Genomic DNA, 21,925 nt, shown 5'->3' with positions numbered 1-21,925 from the left:
CGCCCGCATGCTAATGAGGTGCTGAATATGTATTTCATATTTCATTTGCATGGCCATTTCGAAGTTTGGGGCTAGTGTAGACACGGCCATAGTGGTCCATTGGGATCTAATATTTATTTGAAGGCTGCATTTCCCGTACCTTTTGCAATCCCATCATTGCTCCACCTGTCTAGGGGTGAAGATCTTTGTGCTAAAGACAGGAAAAAAGATAACTATAATGACATGTTTGTAAGGTCATTTAGGATTGCCTCTGCTTCTGTCAGTCTATTTTGAAAGAAGTGTAGGTGAGGGGAAAGGAGTTTTTGTAAGAGTGAGATATCTGTACATTTAAATATATGCATGCACACATACAGCCGTATTTTAGTTGTCACTAAGGGTATACTTAAATCTTACGGCCATTTTAATGGTATGTTTCTCTGCTCCTCATTTCTCCATCTCTGTTTTTTAAAAAAAGAACGGGATCTCATCGTAGCTGGACCTATGCCTTTTATATATTTTGTGAATGTCTAGCATGTTCTAGACACTCCCACAAATGAATAATAGAATCATCATTCTAATTGGTACTTGTAGTTTATTATCATTTAAATCAGGAGAAGAAAATATGTGCCTTGAGAAGTTTCTCTGTTTGAATAAACAGTAGGGCTGTGCCTACGCTACAGCGATCCTTCGAAAGAAGTTCTTCTGGAAGATCTCTTCTGAACAACCTTGTTTTAAAAGAGTGCGTCCATACATAAAAACACAGATCAAAAAATAAATCTTCTCTTTCAGTAGAGAGTGGCCACAAAGCCCCCACTCTTTTGAAAACATGGGCAAGGGATTGAAAAATCCAGTACCATGAAGGTGCTCTTTCAAAAAAAGGGCCCCGGGATGTCTACACACATTTTTTTTTTGAAAGAATCTTTCGGAAAAAGGCGCTCTTCCTCATCTGGGAGAAGGAGAGGAAGAGGAGCCACTGAAAAAAGGGCCGTGTTCTTTCAAATTCAGATATAAAGATTACATTTTTTGTGTAGATGCTCCACGGGTTCTTTTGAAAAAGGCCCGGCTTTTTCAAAAGAACTTGCTAGTGTAGACACAGCCTAAGTTAGATTTCACGCCAAATCTACCACATTTATAATATCTTTAAATATATATTTATAAATGAAAAGTTGGTCAGTGTAATAATATGCAGTTTTTTTTATCATCAGGGTCATATGGGCTTGAGTTTTCAAGGACAAAAAGGTGACAAGGTAAGCCCCTCTCCATAGAATATAGATGCTAGACATATTCTTGAAGCTATATTTATTTTAGAGTTTGGCTGTTGGAGTAACTCCTTGGAGTAATCCAGTACAGTACTGTTTTCATTTGAAAAGGTTTGGATTTAAACTTGGCTCAAGTCACTTCAGGACTAAAAGCAGTTTTTAACTATTAGAGAGACATGTCTAGGGGGACACATGACACCATAGCTGCCTACTGCTGGGTTTTTAAATCATCCTCTGATGCATCTGGTGCTGGCTACTGTCAGAGAAAAGATACTGAATTAGGTGGACCATGGATCTGATCCAATATGGCAATTTCTATGTGCCCAATGCTAGTCAGGTCAAATTCCACAAATCATGCTAGCAGCAAATTATACCAGGCAGTGACTTGAGCCAAACAGCACAGTATTGGCTTACTCCACAGAATGACTCCAACATCATCTATATTTTACCTGGTGTAATTCATGAGGCAAAGTTTCATTCAGTATACGTGCAGAAAAAAGAAGATTTAGCAAGACTGATTTGCTGACTTATTTGGGTTTTCCTTTTGCAAAAATGAACAGGAAATGTAACTGAGCCGAAATAATGTACATAATATATAGGGTCTTTTAGGAGGTGTGTTTTCCGTTGATTTTATTGTGTGGAAGCTGATGGTGTTCTCATCTTACTGAGAATAAATACGTTCTTTCAGCACTTGGGGCAACTTTGCATGACCTCTTTTCCCTTGCCCCTTTTTTCTCTGATAAGGATACCCCAAACTCTTTTGTATCCCTGTAAGTATCAACAAAGTGAATCTGCCAGTATGACTGAGCAATAGTTACTCTGCTTCATTATGGATGGCATCTGGCATGTTACATTAGGGTGATTCAGAGCAGGTCTGCCAGGTGATTTATAATGCAATTTTCTGCAAATGCATATGCAAACTTTTAGTTTATGAGCTACAGTAAACCCCTGAGATACGCACATTTGACATGTGCGTAACTCATATTTGCGTGATTGGAGGGGGACTTCAGGAAGCTCCAGGTCCAGGGAGACTCTGCTGTGGCACAGGGGGAGGTGATCCCCTTGTGAAGGGGGAAGAGTTAGCGGAAGGCTTTGCTCCACCAGCTCTGCCCTGGAGTTAAGGGGGCTCCCCCTGTTAAAAGGCTGACGATTGGCAGAGCTTCACAGGGGGATTGCCTCCTCTTGCACCGTGGCAGCAGCTGCTGGGGCTGAGCTGGCGGCCCTTTAAGAGGGGGATCCCCCTTAACAAAGGGACCCCCTACCCTCCCCAGCAGCAGCACCCCAGGGCAACGTAAAGTGCTCCGCAAGCACTCTTCCCACTTTGCAGGAGGATACCTCCACCACCAGCTGCAACAGCAGCTGCTGGGGCTGAGCTGGCGGCCCTGCCCCCCTTGATTTGCACAGATTTTGAATTACTCGTGGTTTCCCAGGAACGTAATTCTCGCATAGATCAAAGGTCTATTGTATTTGGTTTTGCTAAAATAACAATCCAACAAACATCTTGTCACTCTTTTAAATCCTTATTTTATTTTAATGATTTTATTTATGCATGTTCTCAGTATAAATATTATTTCTAGCTAAATTCATAATCCTGTATTTTGTATCATTAGGGTGAACAAGGATTTCCAGGCCCTCCGGGACCACCAGGATCACAGCCATTCAAAGAGAATGGGACCACATTAATACTGTATGGAGACAAGGTGAGAAAATATTATTGAGTCCTTAAAATATTGGTTTCCTAGTTTCTTTGCTAAAGTCAGTGGGGACAAGCTTTTTAAGGAAAGAGGGAAACCAGAGTTTAATGCTAATTATGCACACTTGATCTATGATTACCTTTCCTAAATAAAGTTTAATGACCTTCCTGTAAGTATCTCAAGAATTAGTACATGTATAATCTTTGCATATGATAATATCTGTGTAAATAAATCACATGCCCCTAGAAGATTTTGGTAAGAATTGTATACATTATAGAATGTTCTCTCATACTTACGTAAATTTTAATGCAATATCATCTAGGTGGTGAAGTGAGAGAAAAGAGACACCTCCTTCCAGAAAGTCAGCAGTTCATTTGTTGTGGCCTCATACTTACGTCATCTTCCTCGCCATACTTCCCTGTACTGTGTACTGCTCAGTTCTAGTAGCGAAGCCAATGGCAGCACTTCATGGGAGCTGGCCATGCAGCCCAGGAGGAAGTGTGCCATTGGGGGAAGGTGGAGAATTGGGATCCTTTTTAGCATTGGATTCCCAGGCAGCTCAGTGTTCTCTTTCCATTGGTTTACTGTCTCTGGATGCTTGAAAGGAAGTTATGCATCGAAAATTTTGGCAAAAATATTGTATCCTGTACTGAATAACATTTCACGTTCCTGTGAATTTGTTTTGGCAGAGGGTGAGTGGGAGACAAATTGGGTGACAGGCCTGAAGAATATCATAGAAGCTGATCAACATAGGGATTTTGTGTGTGTGTGTGTGTGTGTGAATTGCAAACATCTTTAAAAATAGAACAACTAATTTATATTAGATTTATTCTCATTAATAGAATCACCTCCAGTGAATTGTAACTTATAGTTATTTAGCAGGGCATTATAAGCAACAATTATTAGTACGATACATTAGGTGTAAATGGATTCAAATTTTGTATGTTAAAAAAAAAAGGTGTTACTTTTCCCTACATGCCTAGCAGGCCCTGTATAGGTTGAACCTGTCTCATCTGCCACCCTTGGAACCTGACTCGTGCTGGAAGAGAGAATTTGCTGGGTGACAGGATGTCAGTATTTTTTAGCACACTACCAACACTTCCACTGCTTAGAGGGATCTTAGAAAACACTTAGGGATAAATTACAGCTAAATAACAGCACAGAATGCTGAGAGCCAGGAATGGCAGCGATAAACAAACTTTATGGGACTGCAGGAAACTTGGCCACATTCAGAATAAGTGGTTCTCTGGCTAACTAAAATCATGATGGATTACGGAGTTTACTGGATGAGGGAGTTCTGGATTAGAGAGGTTCAACCTGTAGTTTGAACAAGAGTGGATAATATGGCGACAGTGTACAGTATCTAACAAAGAGGAAATAAATGATTTTTAGAAGTGGATTATTGATCATTTTCCAATATATTGATTCCATTGCTTTCTAATTTCATTAGGGTGAAAAGGGTGAAAAAGGTGAAACTGGACCTCAAGTAAGTAATAAGTAATCACTTTGTTTGTATTAAGAGATTTTACCAATCTTAATGGTGTCCATGCCTTAAAGTACTCTATGTATCTTAGTGGTTTATAACTAAAATAACATTTACAATGAAATATGACCGTATGATTAATCTGGTCTGTTTTCTTAAGGGATTTTCAGGCTCAAGCATAAAAGGTGAAAAGGGTGAACCTGGGAAAGCCGGCCCACGAGTAAGTACACAGTATTTTATCAATAAACATGGACCATCATTTTATTGTTTACATAAAGCTATTGAATTTGATAGTTTATCAGTGAGATGTAAAAAGTGATATATACGTGATATATATATTCATGGGAGTTTTGCCAAAGTTTTCAGTAGGGCCAGTACTTGGCTTAGGATGTTGGTAGTATTCAGTGACGTCTAAAAGACTCACAAATACTTCACAAAACATTTAAGATCTGATCCCATTTTCACTAAATTAGCAATTAACTGAATTCCATTGACTTCAATGGAAGCTGAATTAGGCCATTACAGGACAGAACATAATTCACAATTGAAATCCATTTAGTGAATTGAACGATTTGCATAATTACCTGTGCATAGGCACATTAAATCTGTTTAATTTACACATGGCATGGAGAGAAAATGACTTTAACATAACAGAGAGGTAGTACTGTTAGTCGGTATCCTAACAAAACAAAAAAAGCAGTCATGTAGCACTTGAAAGACTAACAAAATAATCTATGAGGTGACGGGCTTTCGTGGGGAAGACCCAGACTGTCTCCAGATCTGAAGAAGTGGGTCTGCACAAGAGCTCATCATGCAATACATTATTTTGTTAGTATTTAAAGTGCTACATGACTGCTGTTTTGTTTTGTTGACTAACATAAGTTATCTTGGTCTCAGAGGGGTAGCCATGTTAGTCTGTAGCGATGACATCTTTATGATTTGGACCCAAGGTATAGAGACTCTAGAAGAATTCCACAGAGACTTTAACAATCTGCACCCCCACCATCAACTTATGCCTTGACTACTCCACATGAGAGATACATTTCCTGGACACTACAGTACAAATCAAGGATGGGCTGATCAGTACCACACTCTACCAGAAACCCACTGATCGCTATACTTACCTACATGCTTCTAGCTTCCATCCTGCACACACAACTAGATCCATTATTTACAGTCAAGCCCTTAGATACAATCGCATTTGCTCTGATGCAACTGACAGAGATCAAAAACTACAAGATCTCTACCAAATATTCATTAACCTGAATTACCCACCAGGAGAAATAAAAAAACCAAATCAACAGGGTCAGACGAATACCCAGAGAACAGCTACTCCAAGATAGGCCCAAAAAAGCCAAGAACAGAACACCACTGGTCATTACCTACAGCTCCCAACTCAAACCACTGCAATGCATTATTAGAGACCTACAACCTGTCCCTAATCAGATGCCACACTCCAGAAGGGCCTAGGTGACAGGCCTGTTCTCTCCTACAGACAGCCTCCCAACCTTATGAGGATTCTCACCAACAGCCACAGACTATACCACAGGAACACCAATCCTGGAACTTTTCCTTGCAACAAGGCCTGTTGCCAACTTTTTCCACATATCTATTCTAGAGATGACATCACTGGACCTAACCAGGTTATTCACAGAATCACGGGCACATTCTCACGTTCCTCAACTAATGTCATATATGCCATTATGTGTCAACAATGCCCAGGTGCTTTGTATATTGTACAGACTGTCTTAGCTAAAGAATTAATGGGCATAAAACAGACATAAAAACACTCTCGATTCACAAGCCTGTCAGCCGGCACTTGAATGGAGTGGGCCATTCTGTTAATGACCTGAAAGTCTGTGTTTTACTGAAAAGGAATTTTCATAGCTGTTTGGAAAGAGAGGCTGCTGAACTCTCTTTTATATTCAAATTCGACACATTAGCATGTGGTTTGAACCAGGATGACAATTTTCCAAATCATATTAGGGGCTCTTTTACGTACTTTGCTTTATCTAATTCTTGACTTCCTCCCCTCCTTCTGCCATTCTGCTGTCTGATTTGCTCACCTTGATAATAATCTTTCTGATTTGTCAACCTTGATTACTACTTTTGGTTCTCAGGTCTTAAATATTGAGTCTGTTCTGGTATGGCTATGGTCTGAAGAAGTGGGTCTGTCCCATGAAAGCTCATCCCCTAATAAATTATTTTGTTAGCCTTTAAAGTGCTACTGGACTGCTTTTTTGTTTTCATAGTATATTCACTAGCATGGCTATCTCTCTGTTACTATTCAGTAATTCCTATAGAGCTTATCTTTCATAATTTACTAGCATATGGCAGATTTATAAAAAGTTAAATTAAACATGTCTCAGTTGCCGGGTGGTGAGCACTATGGGGTCAGGAAAGGCAACTAAAGAGTGTTGTGAGGCATGGGAAGTGCTATTAATATCTAAAGCAAAGAAAGCCTGGATCCCTTATGCCCCATTAAATCTTTACCCTTTCGCTCAAGTTTGCTGTTAACTTCCCAAAATATAAATCCAGAAAATTTCTACCAGCTTTTAGGTATTCTCATTTATATCTCTCATGTTATGGAAGGTGTCACAGGCCTACGAAAACATTTGACCGTAAGTGTTGAGTTACATGGGCCCATAGTGCTCAAGCTCCACCAGCATTCCAGAATGTGGGTCAGCTCCACCAGTGTTTGGTCTTATATTTTCAGACCCATAGATAGTACAGACTGGGGCGGTTACCCCAGGCCTCACCCTTTGGGAGGACTTGCACTTTAGGGGGATATAGGGTTCATAGCAGCTTAAGAGGTGACTAGAGGGGTCTAGTACTGGAGGCAGTGGTTCAACCCACTCTGCTCTGCCTTCATTCCACACCCCCACTCCACCTCATCCCCCAAGCCACCTGCCCTGCCCCCATTTCACGTCTTCCCTCAAATCCCCACCGCAACCCCTGCTCTTTCTGGCTTCCAGCCCCTCCCCTCCGCAACTCTGGGAATTGGCAGGGCAGAGGATGGCAGGCTGGGGTCAAACCCTAAGGCAACCCTGGACCTTGCATCCCTTTGAAACGTGGGGCATCTGTCCATCTGACTCCAAATAAGAGGTCACCAACTTTGAGAAGTTTGAGAAACTCTGGCAAGGAAATGGAAGAATCCTGGTATGGGGGCATCATGTTACTTTTGATGTAATCTCATGAACAAAGTTTCTAATATTCTTATTACATATTTCGTGCTTTGGATAAATCTGAGTTTCTTCTGAAGTTGTGAAAAATCTTGAAAAAAATCATCAAATAAATTCTTAGACTCAGAAACTCTTATTTTTCTTTTTCTGTAATTTGATAAATCATTTGAAGAATCATAATTTAGTCATTGTGTGATTACTACTGCTATTTTTTCTCTTATTAACATTTTGAAATATAAATATTTATATCCCGTTATTTTATCTCACTGCTTGCTAACAAACCGCTTGTCCTTCTTCTGTCATGTGATTTAGAATTCAGTATTCCAGTTGTATTCTGATTTTATGTGTCATTCTTGTTCTGCATCTTTTCTTGTCCTACCAGGGTTTTTTGGGGTGTGAATTTTGTGTTTCTTTACTTTTAGAGAACTAATTTCAAGTAGACTTCATTGAGTCCACTGTTAATGCCTTCTATAGTCTGACTATATTAGTTCAATGTCTTTTTATATCGTCTATTTTCTTAATAAAATTTAAGGTCTCATAAGTGTTTCAAATGTACAGACATTAAGCTATTTGTAAAGAAATTACTCTTAAAACGTGGTGATTGTTTGAAGTGATTTGTTTACCATTTATAACCATTTCATTAATCGTTAGTACTCTATTGCACGTGCACATATAAATATTAATTAACCTACAGTGAAATGCATATTTGACAAATAAACCTCAATAGTCCTGATAATTAAAATAAAATGCAAATAAATTACCAATGTCTAGGGTAGTTTAGAGTTAACTAAGAACTAATCTTTGAACTGCTGGCAATGGATTTGCAATCACTTTCAGTGTGTTACAAATAGATGAATTAAACCACAAAAATCCATGCTTTCTTTGAGACCATTTAACAAAACATATGAGATACGAAATCCTCTCTGGCAGTTAATTGGAGAAATAGAGGTTTAGCATTCTGCATAGCCTTGTATAGCTAGCTTACAAAACATATGGCCATCAAAGTTATTATTCTGTGCGTTCTGTATTCCTTACTTGTCCTAACCATGGAACATCTAATTACTATTGAAGCACATTCCATACATACAGTGAGTTTAGAGTCCACCTCTTGCCTATTTTAAAACAAACCAAATTTCAGCTCAATTTTATGAAATTAACAAAGTATCCACAAAGAGTCAACTATGTATTTTTGAAACCATAGACCAGTTCGGCAGGGAGAAATATCTAGTGGAAAAACCAAATACAATATGTACAAATCTTAAAAGAGAAGAAAGTGCATGCTTAGTTTGTGTGTTGGAAATTTCTTTTTTTTTTTTTTTGATAAATCACTCCCAGAAATCAAAAGAAACATATATTGCAGCTTTGCCTAATCAGCACTATTTCAGGAACACCTGTCATCCATAGTATGGAAGCATAGTCATCCCTAACAGAAACGATTACAAAAATGAAGATAGGCAATAAAAATTAATTACATGCAAATAAAATAAGAATATTGTTAATTGTCTATTGAAGTATCAACTGAGCAACATGGGGAGATTTGCAGTTCTGTGGTTTTACTTTAGACTCTAATTTCTCATGCTGGGGGGTCACAGACAGTGTTCCCTGCAGCTGAGCACTTGGATAGCCACCCAGGAGAGATTCAGGTGCCACACAGCTGATTAGCAGAGTGCCCACAGCCCCCCACTGTGGGCAGCATGTGATTCTATTGGTGGTGCACATCTGCATGTGCCTTGGTGCATGTAACAAAATTTATTCCACCCCTGGATGGAAACAGTTAGCGGGAACATTGGTCACAAACCCTGAAAGAGTTGTGAAGTTATTACCTGGGGAGCTACAAGGTGTCTGTGTGAGGCTGACAGCTTGAACCCACTAAATTAAAGTTAAATTAACCCCCGCTTGTAATATGTAAAGGGGGGAGTCACACTCAGAGGCTGGCTGTGTGAAAGGAATTAGCAATACAAAATGCTTGAGAACCTCTGCTCTAGATTATCACCATGCTAGGAAATATGCTTTCTCAGTGGCCATCTTTTTTGCTCAACATGTGTTGTGTGCTGTTAGCTGTGAGAGAAATTATGATCACCTTATCCTGCTGGATTCTTAGTTTTAATATTTCAGCCAATGTTTAGAGAAATTATATAAATTTGATGGTTCTGATTCAGTAATGTGGAATTTTTTGCTTTACAGGGAAAACCTGGAAAAGATGGCGAGCAAGGACCAAAAGGGGAACCTGTATGTCTTTCACTACATTTTAAATATTTTTCTTATCTTTTTGAAAGAATAAATCATCTTCTAATGTTTGATTCCTTTGTATGCAAAAATAAGAAGAATGAAAATTGTGGGAAGACACCAGTAGTTTTCGGAATTATTTAGATAAATTGCCTTTGTGTTGAATTTTGTTGAAAAAAAGTGATCAGTTTAAGGATTTAAACTAAGAAGGAACAACTGTATTTGTTGTGTCTGATTTGTTTTTTATTTTTTCACTCCTCCCCCACTCCAATATACACATAGGGTAAGGATGGTGAGTTTGGACATCCAGGACGACCAGGTGAAATTGGTCCTAAGGCAAGTAATATGTTAAACCATTAAGATTGCAAAATCAGTCATCTATAAATTAGGAAGTGCCAGAATTAAGGTTGTCTATGCAATCTTAATTCATCCTTGTTGTGCCTCAAAACTAATTTTACACTCCTTAAATCTAAGTCTGCTCTAAACATCTATGAACTGTAACTTTTTTTCATAATATAACATGACAAGATATGGGCAGATTTTCAGAGGGATATCAAAAGGCACAGCCATGAGAAAAATGCAGTCCTCTCTCCTGCCAGATTTACATCCCTGCTCCAAAGTATGGAGCCCTGGAGTTTTCCAAATGAAGAGATGCCAGAATTTTTTACCATGTCCAAAACTTTTTGTCATGTCCTAAACTATGTGTAGTTCCCTATTATAATTGTCACTTTTGTTGAAACTTTCTCCCAAAGTTCAGTCTGAAGCAGACACCTACCATGGAAAAGGTCACCCCAAACAGTTACAGTTTGGCAAAGTTATATGCAACGGAAAGCAGGTCCTTATAATGGAAATTTGTCATCACCTCAATTAATAATAGGCAGGGCTCTCAGGGCTATCTCTGTAATAAGAAATGTTACTTAGTATGAAGCAGTGCTTGCTTCATCAGCTACAAAATATCTGAACATACAGCTCTCATTAATGGGTTGCATATGACTTTGTATTCTGGAAGTTTGTGCAGAAGAAGGATTTATGTAGCCCAAACCTGAACTTGTGAAATGTATTCTGTGTACATCTTGTTCAGTGAAGTAAACTGTTAGAATACAAAATCTCTCTGTGTAAAACTAAAAAGCTAATGGAATGACACTGATAGATCAGTTTTTGTTGTGTGGTACTTCAGTCTAAAAAATGTAAATTGTTTTTCTATTCAGGGAGACAAGGGCGCACAAGGTCTTCCAGGACTTCCAGGACCAGTGAGTAAATTAAATTTTGCTTGTATGAAACACACACAAAATCCCTAACCATTGCGGAAGTCAAGGCACTCAGGTCTCTTTTCATAAAGGCTATGCACAGGTTGTGATCCAACTGAAATCAGTGGCAATGCTATCACAGATTTTCAGTGGGAGCAAAACTTGGGAGCCATATGTTGTCCATGTGGTATACAGTTTAAATCTGTAAAGAGAAACTTCAGTATAGCTGAAGTTTGTACCTTTTGAGTTATAAATCTTCTGGCTTATGGATTTAAAATATTACTGCTGCCTTGCTATCATTACAAAGCAATACAAACAATTACTAACAATGGTGCAAATAAGAGACTTCAGAACATGATATATTGACTTTACAGTTTACTAAAGCCTATTTTTTCACACTATTTTTAGATTTCGACTGAAGGTAGCCAGGCACATGTGTGTCCCAAATGCTATGAACGATTTCCCCTGTATTTGGGACATGGATAACTTCTTTCAATGGATTGTGCATAATTCCAGAATATTTCTGTGTAGAGTTAGAGTACTGTGCTTCAGGTACAATTCACTGCCAAGAGAAAGCACCAAAGCAAACTATATAAAAATAAAATGTAATGTAAGTGTTAATATCATTTTGGTTGACACTAAAACTTGGCTACCCAGTGTTTTGCAAATCAGGGTATAAATCTAAAGTGCACTTGCTTACTGTGCAGTAACATCCTATATAGACCCTCCTACCATGCACTAACAGTTCCATAGTATGCGTTGACATATTGCTGTTTGAAACAGGAACACATCAAATCATGCTACTGACCTAGAATATTTTCCCCTGGTTGTAGCTCAGTTGGGCAGTCATAGCCTCTGTGCAGGGTAGGATGTCATCTTCTTTTTTTCCAGCTACCTGTTCGTAGTTAGTGTCTTTGAGTGGAAGCTGAGGGCCAGAATGTGACCAGAAGCTGTTCTTCTGGGCTCATTACTCTGTCATGGAACTGTTAGGAAGGTACTGCATGCTGCCCATTTCCTCAGGCCAAGCAGTGCTGCTAGTAGATTTGTGAAGTTCTTATTCTTAGTTGGCATCAGCAGATAAGGAGATTGTGGAAGCCTAGCCACATCACCCAGGGTCAGGGGATAGTGCAGAAATGGATGTCTCTGAACTAGAGGATCTTTCCTTGCCCCAGATCCTAACTTTGAGTTCCCTAAAATTATGGGTAACCCCAGTGCCTGGACCGTGGCTCTGACCCCATTCAGCTTCCTCACCTTGAGAACCTGCCTGTTCTCCAACCCTGCTTTGTCCCAAGGTCCCATTCTCACTACACCTCTTTCCCCAAGACCTCCTGCCCTCCATCTGCTCCTCTCTGCCCCCTTCCCAATGCCTCCCCTTTCCTCTTCTCTCTACCCTGTTCCCTGAGGATCCCCACCTGCCCACTGCTCACTCCTTTCCTCCCCTTCTTGCCTTAAGGATGCACAGTGGAGGGGTGGAGCTGGAGAGGAGCAAGCAGTGGGTGGAGGAGCCTTAAGAGGAAGAGGCTCACCACAGGCGTGGACATGGTCCAGGCACTGGTGACAGCCCTGCTCCCACACACACACTTCTCAGGAGCTTCCAGTACTTGCATTCCAAAGGCAATAAGCTGGTCCAAAGGGAAACGTGCCACATATGTCATTTTCTGCCCCATTTAGGGAGGCTTAGTTCCCCCATGCCTTATACCTGCTGCCCTTGTGTATTTCTTAATATTTTTATATTCGTTCTGTGATTCAGGTAATAGGTACTGGAACAGTGGACATGTACGGTGAAAAAGGAGACATGGGTCTTCCAGGTGCTCCAGGATTCAAAGGTGAACCAGGTCAAAAAGGTATGCATTTATATTGCCTTTTTTGTCCTTATATGTGTACTTTGTTTTTGTTTAAAGGAGAATAGTGTTGAATTACTTGAATGTTTTAATCGAGCTATATGATAATGAAATCCCCAGATTTTGTCACTGAATTGCTCTTGGGTTCTTACATTCTGCTTATGTAAATTTCCTATGTAGTTTTGATTGAATATGTGATGAATTACTTTGCTGTATGGCATGTTTCACCTTTTGGTGTACTTTTGTTGCACGCTATTTAAAAGGTTAGAGCTGGTTAAATTTTTTCAGACAAATAATTTATTGTGGTTTCAGTAGACCCAAACTATTTGTGAATTATCACAAACTTGCTGAATAGCTCTTGGCTATAAAAATGGTTTCCTTTGCATGAGGTGGGGATTGCACTCATCTGATACCTTGTCATTCAGTGATTAAGATATCCTAACCTCTAGGGTGTTGGCTGTTTGGAGGTGGTCTCTCTCCAGCTCTCTTTCAGCTGTTCCAATCTGTATGAGTAGTTAAATGGTCACTGAAGACTTGAAGTAGGGTCTCTCCCCTCTCAGGTAGATGGCCTGATGACCAGCATACAGTGGTGTTCTTGCTCTCTTGTTTTGGCCCAATTTGTGTATCATATACAAAGTTAAATGGCTTCAACCAGAGAGATGGGGAGAAATCAAGCCACAAATAGCTCACAACTCAGTGATTGTCGTACACACCTGGAAAGAGGGAGATCTCAGTTGAAATCCCTGCTCGTTTCAGGTAGATGCAATTCAAAATTGGGTCTTCTCCATCCCAGGTAAATGCTACAATCACTGAGCTAAGTGTCAGGTGGGCATCGCTGGGTCCTCTTCTTGCCATCTTGTGAATCTAGACCTTTAACAATGTTCTGAGGAACAAGCCATTTAATTTGACCTGAAACATACGTCTTTCGTTCAGCAAAAGTTTTTGGAATTTTCAGGTTCAGTTCAATCTGAACCAAAATTTTATTTTTAAAGATTTTGAACCTGCTGGAGGACTGAAGAATTAGAAATTTCCTCAGCTCTCTCAAGGATACGTCCTTCCATCTCAAATTTTGGTACGCGTCAAAGTGAGCACAACCGATAGTTATTTTGAAATAATAGATTCACAAAATGGCAGGAGGAGGACCCAGAGATACCCACCTAGCACTTAGCTCAGTGGTTATAGCATTCACCTAGGATGGAGGAGCCCTGATTTTGAATTGCATCTACCTGAAAAGAGCAGGGATTTCAAATGAAAAATAACTTTGCTGTGTAGATATTAGTGAAATGTCACTATTTTAAATATAATCTATGAATTTCAGTTGAAGATCTGCTTTTTTTTAAATAAACATGATTAGCTGTGAGTAGCAATACAGGAATTGCATAGAATGTGTCAGTGATAGACTAGTCCCTGGCCAGTGGTGTTGAATTAGGGTCAGATCCTCTCAACTCCAGGGCAGTGTTGGGGGTCTGAGCCTCAGCACCCTCAGGTTCAGGTCTTTATGACAAATGTATGTTTTGTAGACTTCCACTGATGTCAGTCCCAGATTATTTTTACCATAATTTTCTCAGATAATTCCAGTTTAAACCATCTGAGTTTTCAGTCTACGCTACTCTATAGTGTTATAAGGGGGTAGTGAGTATTTACATAATAAATACTATGAGATCATTAATGTTGAAAGTGTCTATTTCATTAATATTCATCCATTGTACTTTGCGTTCTAGGTTTGCCGGGTAAACAAGGATTGCCAGGTCCTCCAGGTATGAGCATATGACCATTGTTTTTTATTCGCTCTTAAAAAAAAAACAAAAAAACTGGGGTCAGTCTTCTGGGGTGCTGAGCATGTGTTACTCTCAGTCACTGCCCAACCTCCAGGGTTGACATACATTGCCTTCTTGAGGGGAATGTAATCATCCCCACAATATCTTTGAATGGATTGTCCCTCTCATGTATGGAAGTATGTTATCAGCTATGTCTATGGCATAAACTGTGTTTTCTATGGAGAATATTTAGGCTGTATTAGTTTTGCATGGACTTTTCAGTCTACTGGGAAACTTCTCATATAATATTAGTGGAACAGTGTCTGAGAGGAACAGCCAGACAAAAGAAGCCAGAACAACATAGCTCCGTTGGAACTGTGCATTGTCCAGGATCCAGAGATGAGGACAGGAAATCCTAGCACTGGATTCTAGGGACGGCACCCCTGCTGACTACCCAGTTTGTCTTCTTCTCATATGAGATTTCAGGGGAAAGGGAGAAGGTTTTGGGATTTGTCCCTGGCTACATCTACACTACAGAGATCTTTCAAAAGAAACCCTTCCAGAAGATATCTTCCAAAAGAACCTCTTTCAAAAGAAAGCATCCACACACAAAGAAGCGGATCGAAAGAGTGATCTGTTCTTTCGAAAGAGAGCATCCACACGGCCCCCACTCTTTTGAAAGAGCGGGCCAGGGTTTGAAAAATCAGGAGCCATGAGGGCTGCTCTTTCGAAAGAAGGGCCCTGCAGAGCATCTACACCCATTTTCTTTTGAAAGAAACTTTCGAAAGGGGATGTTCTTCCTCAAACAGGAGTGGAAGAGTGCTTTTGAAAGGAGTCCCACATTCTTTCGATTTACTTTCAAAAAATACTTTTTGTGTGTAGATGCTCTGCAGGATCTTTCAAAAGAGCCCCCTTCTTTTGAAAACTCTTTTGAAAGAACTTGCTAGTGTAGGTGCAGCCCCTTTGTTTGCTATTAAACACTGAATTGGATAAGAACATTGGGTTTATCATGGTGTTGGTGCTCACTGAAGCTATGTGGAAAATGTCAATTAGGGTGTTGGGAGTTTACTAATGAAGTGCTGTGGTGCATACGCAGCACTTCATTAAGCAAATTCCACCGCCCCGTGGCAACTTTGAAGTTTTATACTTCGAAATGCCAGCACGCGTCTAGCCATGGTTCACCTGCCAGTACTTCGAAGTGCCAAGGCAACTTCGAAGTTCCTTTACTGAGGAGTAAAGGGACTTCGAAGTTGCCCCAGCACTTGGAAGTACCAGCGGGTGAGCCGCAGCTAGACGTGTGCCGGTACTTCGAAGTTTAAAACTTCGAAGTTGCTGCCAGGGGTGGGGGCGCAATTTGCTTCATGAAGTGCTGCTGTTGCACGGCAGCACTTCATTAGTAAACTCCCAACACCCTAATTATCATCCTTCCTTTGAACAAAGGTAGTAGTGTAGATGAGCCCAACTTGAAACTAGTGAAAAAATTTGGGGACTCAAAAGCAAAGTCAATAAATATCTCTATGTTTGATCTCACAAGTCATTGCCTTGTCTCCTGAATTTTAAAAAGGAAATAAACAATTTATATCTCCAGGGCAAATATTATACCTGCTTCAGGTTTGCCAGTACTTTGTGGCTGTCATGCCAGGTGCCAATGCTTTGTGGCTGTCATGTGCTAGCATTATCTGTACTGACAGTGAAATAAGTATTCAAGCTTGTGGGGAGCAGTGTCATAATATTGCCAGAAAAGGTTTCAAAGTCTAAGGGGAAGGATAATCCATGTGGGAGTCTGTAAAAACTAAAGAAATGTATGTGATGAGGGACAATGACTTTTACTTAGTCATTGCTACAGAGTAAACTTCAGCAAAGTGCGTGCTTGTATGATTTGTCAAGTCTTTTTTAATGTAGAGAAAGGAACAAAATTTTTTAAAAATCACTTCTAATGATTAATGAACAAGGATGGATCTTAACAAAAATAGCTGATGAAAGTTTTGAAAATTAGGGTGAACAGTATTATTTACTAAAAGATCTTAAATAGTCCTGTTTACCTATTAAATAATGTTCTTATTACTCCATTAGCATTCCTTAACTTAACACTTATTACCCTTATTAACACTACCCACTTATCCACCAATTCCTGTTAACATTTTTGTTTCAAGGGCTTCTGAAATCACTTTCGATAAGAGACTACAACAGTAGGAATATACTATCAGCCTTCTGACATGATCTTGACAGTTATGAAATGGTCAGGGATATTAGAGAGGCTACAAAAACAGAACACTGGTGGGAGATTTTAGCTATCCCCATGTTGACTGGGAATGTGACACTTCAGCATGGGATGAAGGAATAAAATTTCTAGTCCTCATTAGTGACTGCTTCATTGAGCAGCTACTCCTGAAACCCACAAGGAGAGAGGAAATTCTTGATTTGGTCCTATGCGGCACCATGAAGTGAATGTAGCTGAGATGTTCAGTAACAGAGACAGTAATGTAATTCAGTATAATTTTCTTGTGGGAAGAAAATGCCAAAGAAGCTCACCACAGAATTATTTAACTTCAGGGTGGGATACTATCTAAAAATTAGGAGGCTAGTTAAAGAGAAATTAAAAGGAACCATCACAGGAGTGAAACGCCAGCCAGTATATAGAAACTTTAAACATGTCAGAATAAAGGCTCAACTACATGTGTACTCCAAATTAAAAAAGAAAAAGTAAAAGTACCAGAAAAGGTCACCATGCTAAAAAACAGAGTAAAAAAGACCATTAGATTAAAAAAAGACATCTTTTAAAAATTGGAAGTCAAATCCTATGGAGGGAAAGAGAGAGGAACAAAATTTCTGGCAAGTCAACTGTAAAAGCATATTTGGACAGGGCAAAAAGAATTTGAATAGCTACTAGCAAGACACAAAAACTAATATTTTTTTAAGTACACAAAGCAGGAAGACTGGCAAACAATTAATGGGGTCACCGGAGGATCAAGTTGCTCAAGGAGCATTTAAAGAAGGCAAACAACAAGTCCTGTGGCACCTTATAGACTAAGAGATATTTTGGAGCATAAGCTTTTATGGGCAAAGACCAGCTTCATCAGATGCATGAGTGGAGGTGAGGGGATGGGGTTCAGAGGGGGATTTAAAGAGGGGAGTCTCAGTAAAGGTGAGGGCCAGAGCTGACGAGATCTATTCGGTCAGGGTGGAAATGGCCCATTATCGGTAGTATACATCAAGAGAGGAGAAAACAAGTCAGATCAGTCAAGGGAGATGTGGCCCACTGTCAGATTCTAATGTCAAGTTGTGAACATCAAGAGCAGAGAAACTGCTTTTGTAATGGGCCAATGACTCCCAGTGTCTGTTTAATCCTTGGTTGATGGAGTCAAATTTGCAAATGAATTGCAGCTCAGAGATTTCTCTCTCATTTGCTTTTTGAAATTTTTTGTTGTAGGACTGCTACTTTTAAATCTGTTACTGAGTGTCCAGGGAGATTGAATTGTTCTCCTAAAAGTTTTTGTATGTTACCATTCCTGATGTCTGATTTATGTCCATTTATTCTTTTACATAGAGACTGTCCAGTTTGGCCCATGTAAATTGTAGTGGGGCATTTCTGGCACATGATGGCATATATTACGTTAGTAGATGTGCAGATGAAAGAGCCATTGATGGTATGGTTGATATTAGGTCCTGTGATGATATGGCTGGTGGAGATATGTGAACAGAGTTGGCAGCGAGGTTTGTTGCAGAGATTGGTTCCCCAGGTTTAGAGTTACTGTGTTGGGGTCTATAGTTGCTGGTGAGAATTTGTTTAAGGTTGGCAGGCTGTCTTTAGGCGAGGACAGTGCAGATCACTGATGATGCACTGGAGAGGCTTTAGCTGGGAGGTGTGTGTGATGGTCAGTGGTATTCTCTTGTTTTCCTTGTGAGGCCTGTCTTGTAGCAGGTGGCTTCTGGGTACATGTCTGGCTCTATCAATCTGCTTCTTCACTTTCTTAGGTGGGTATTGTAGCTTGAGGAAAGCTTGGTAAAGGTTTTGTAGATGTTTGTCTCTGTCTGACAGATCGGAGCAAATACGGTTGTACCTTAGTGCCTAGCTGCATACAATGGATTGTGTAGTGTGCCCTGGATGGGAGCTGGAGGCGTGCAGATAAGCATAACGGTCTGTGGGTTTTCAGTATAGGGTGGCATTTATGTGACCATCACTTATTTGCACAATAGTGTCCAGAAAGTGGATCTCTTGTGTGGACTGGTCCAGGCTAAGGTTGATGGTGGAGTGGAAACTGTTGAAATCACAGTGGAACTCTTCAAGAGCCTCCTTCCCATGGGTCCACATGATGAAGATGTCATCAATGTAGTGCAGATAGAGGAGGGGAACTAGGGGACAAGAACTGAGAAAGCGTTGTTCCAGGTCAGCCATAAAAATTTTGACATACTGTGGGGCCCTGCACTTGCCCATAGCAGTGCCACTGATTTAAAGGTATAAATTGTCCTCAAATCTGAAATAGTTGTGGCTCTGGCCCTCCCCTTTACTGAGACGCCCCTCTTTAAATGTTCCTCTGAACTGCCCCCCCACTCATGCATATGATGAAGAGGGTCTTTGCCCAAGAAAGCTTATGCTCCAAAATTTCTGTTAGTCTATAAGGTGCCACAGGAATTCTTGTTATTTTTCAAGATACAGACTAACATGGTTACCTCTGATACTTAAAGAAGGCAAGACTGTTGCAAAGAAGCTAAATGAATTCTTTGCACTGGTCTTCACTGCAGAGGGTGTGAGGGAGATTCTCACACCTGAGACATTCTTTGTGGGTGCCAAATCTGAGAAACTGCCCCAGATTGAGACATCAGTAGAGAAGGTTTTGGAACAAATTGGTAAATTAAATAGTAGTCAATCACCAGGATGATCCACTCTGGAGTTCTGAAGGAACTCACATGTGAAATTGCAGAACTACTAATTGTGTTATGTAACCTAATGCTTAAATAAGTGTGTGCCAGAAGACTGGAAGATGGCTAATGTAATACTGATTTTTTTAAAAACGACTCGAGTGGTGATCCTGGCAGTTACAGGACAGTTAGCTTAATGTCAGTGTGAGGCAAACTGGTTGAAACTATAGTAAAGAACAAAATTGTCAGGCATGAAGGTCAACCCAGTATTTGTGGGGAAGAATCAATTTGACTTTTGTAAAGGGAAATCACACTCCACAAATCTGTTACTATTCTTTGAGGGGTTAAACAAATAAGTGGACAAGGGTGATCTAGTGGTTATAGTGTATGTGGACTTTCAGAAAGCTTTTGAAAGAGTCCATCACCAAAGGCTCTAAAGGTAAGTAAGCTGTCATGGGATGATAAGTAAGGCCTTCCAATTGGTCAGTTACAGGTTAAAATATAGGTAACAAAGGTTAGGAATGAATGGTCAGTTTTCACAATGGAGAGCAGTAAATACTGGGATCCCACAGGGAGCTGTACTGAGTCTAGTGCCGTTCAACATATTCATAAATGATCAGGAAAAAGGTATAAACAGTGAGGTGGTAAAGTTCACATATGATACAATTACTCAAAATAGTTAAGTCCAAAGTAGACAGTGAAAAGTTACAAAAGGATTTTACAAAACTGGGTGGTGGGGCTACCGAATGCCAGATGAAATTTGATGTTGATAAATGCAAAGGAATGCACATTGGAAAACATAATCCTACTTATACATACAAAATGATGGGGTCTAAATTAGCTGTTAACCCTTAAGAAATAGATCTTGGAGTCACTGTGGACAATACTTTGAAAATATCAGCCCAATGTGCAACAACAGTCAAAAAAGCTGACAGAACGTTAGGAGTTATTTCCTAGGCATCCTTCAGTCTGCGTAGACTATGGATCGCGCCCTTCGTAACTCCATTTAAGATCGTCATTTGCAGCGTTGACTGTGACTGTGGAGGCCCACACGAGAGTGACAGTCCTTACTACATCTGCTGCATATGTAGTGGGTGTCTGGCAGGTCCTTGCTGTCCTTTCTATGGGCTTGCTTCTCCTCTGCCAGCTGTCTGATCTTTATCTTGCCCTTCTGAAGGCCCTTGTGTAGTTCCTGATTCCAGCTGCTGCGGTCATCTGCCAGCTCTTCCCAACTATCTGGGTCAATGTCTATCTTCTTGAGGTCCCTCTTACAGACGTCTTTGTAGTGCAACTGGGGGTGTCCGGGAGGTCTTTTGCCAGAGGCTAGCTCACCGTACAGGATGTCTTTTGGGATCCTTCCATCCTTCATCCTGTGGATGTGGCCAAGCCAGCAGAACCGCCGCTGCCTGAGGAGGGTGTGCATGGCTGGAATTCCAGCATGCTTGAGGATGGCATTGTTGGGCACTCTGTCCTTCCATGATATCCCAAGAATGCACCTGAGGCAGCACAAGTGGAAGACATTCAGCCTCTTTTGCTGGCGGGCGTACAAGGTCCAAGACTCGCTGCCGTAGAGGAGGGTGCTGAGGATGCAGGCTCTGTAGACTTGGATTTTGGCGTGAGTGTACAGCTTGTTGTTGTTCCACACTCTCTTGCTGAGTCTGAACAGAGTTATGGCTGCTTTTCTGATCCTCCTGTTTAGCTCACTCTCCAGCGACAGGGTGTCAGTGATGGTGGACCTGAGGTAAGTAAACTCGTGGACAACCTCTAGTATGTAATTGTCAGTGCTGTTTGATGGAGGTTCAGCAACTTCCTGACCAAGTACATGTGTCTTCTCTGGGCTGATGGTAAGCCCGAAGTCCTTGCATGCTTTGGAGAACTGATCCAGCAGTTTTTGAAGCTGGCCTTCTGTGTGTGTCACTACAGCAGCGTCGTCTACGAACAGCATGTCTCTAATGAGCACTTCCCACACCTTAGACTTAGCCTTCAGCCTTGCAAGATTAAACAGTTTCCCATCAGATCTTGTGTGTACAAAGATGCCCTCTGTCGGGGACCCAAAGGCATGCGTCAGGAGGAGTGTGAAGAAGATCCCGAACAATGTTGGAGCAAGGACGCATCCTTGTTTGATGCCGCTCGTAATGCTGAAGGCATCCGATGATGTGCTGTCATATTGGATGGTTCCTCTCATGTCTTCATGGAAAGACTGGATCATCCTGAGTAGCCGTGGTGGGCAGCCTGTCTTATGGAGCAATTTAAACAGTCCATCCCAACTGACCGAGTCGAAAGCCTTGGTCAGGTCGATGAAGGCAACATAGAGTGGCTTCCTCTGCTCCCTGCATTTCTCCTGTAGCTGTCTCAGGGAGAAGATCATGTCAATGGTAGATATCTCGGCGAGGAATC

At 40.6% G+C, this 21,925-nt stretch overlaps 1 protein-coding gene across 5 annotated transcripts in view; it reads left to right on the top strand.

The window, feature by feature from the left end:
* Positions 1-21,925, top strand: part of COL4A1 (collagen type IV alpha 1 chain) — a 240,395-nt gene that overhangs the window by 130,413 nt on the left and 88,057 nt on the right. For all 5 annotated transcript variants that reach the window (XM_074990147.1, XM_074990120.1, XM_074990128.1 and 2 more), the window contains 9 exons: positions 1,185-1,226; positions 2,849-2,938; positions 4,383-4,418; positions 4,576-4,635; positions 9,782-9,826; positions 10,106-10,159; positions 11,032-11,073; positions 12,821-12,914; positions 14,633-14,668. In XM_074990147.1, coding sequence (XP_074846248.1) covers positions 1,185-1,226; positions 2,849-2,938; positions 4,383-4,418; positions 4,576-4,635; positions 9,782-9,826; positions 10,106-10,159; positions 11,032-11,073; positions 12,821-12,914; positions 14,633-14,668 — 499 coding nt within the window. The remainder of the gene's footprint in view (positions 1-1,184; positions 1,227-2,848; positions 2,939-4,382; positions 4,419-4,575; positions 4,636-9,781; positions 9,827-10,105; positions 10,160-11,031; positions 11,074-12,820; positions 12,915-14,632; positions 14,669-21,925) is intronic.

Source organism: Carettochelys insculpta, chromosome 1, assembly GCF_033958435.1.
Source record: "Carettochelys insculpta isolate YL-2023 chromosome 1, ASM3395843v1, whole genome shotgun sequence".
NCBI classification, from domain to species: domain Eukaryota; kingdom Metazoa; phylum Chordata; order Testudines; family Carettochelyidae; genus Carettochelys; species Carettochelys insculpta.
Note: the sequence above shows the minus strand (reverse complement) of the source record. Positions and strands in the feature narration are given on the sequence as shown.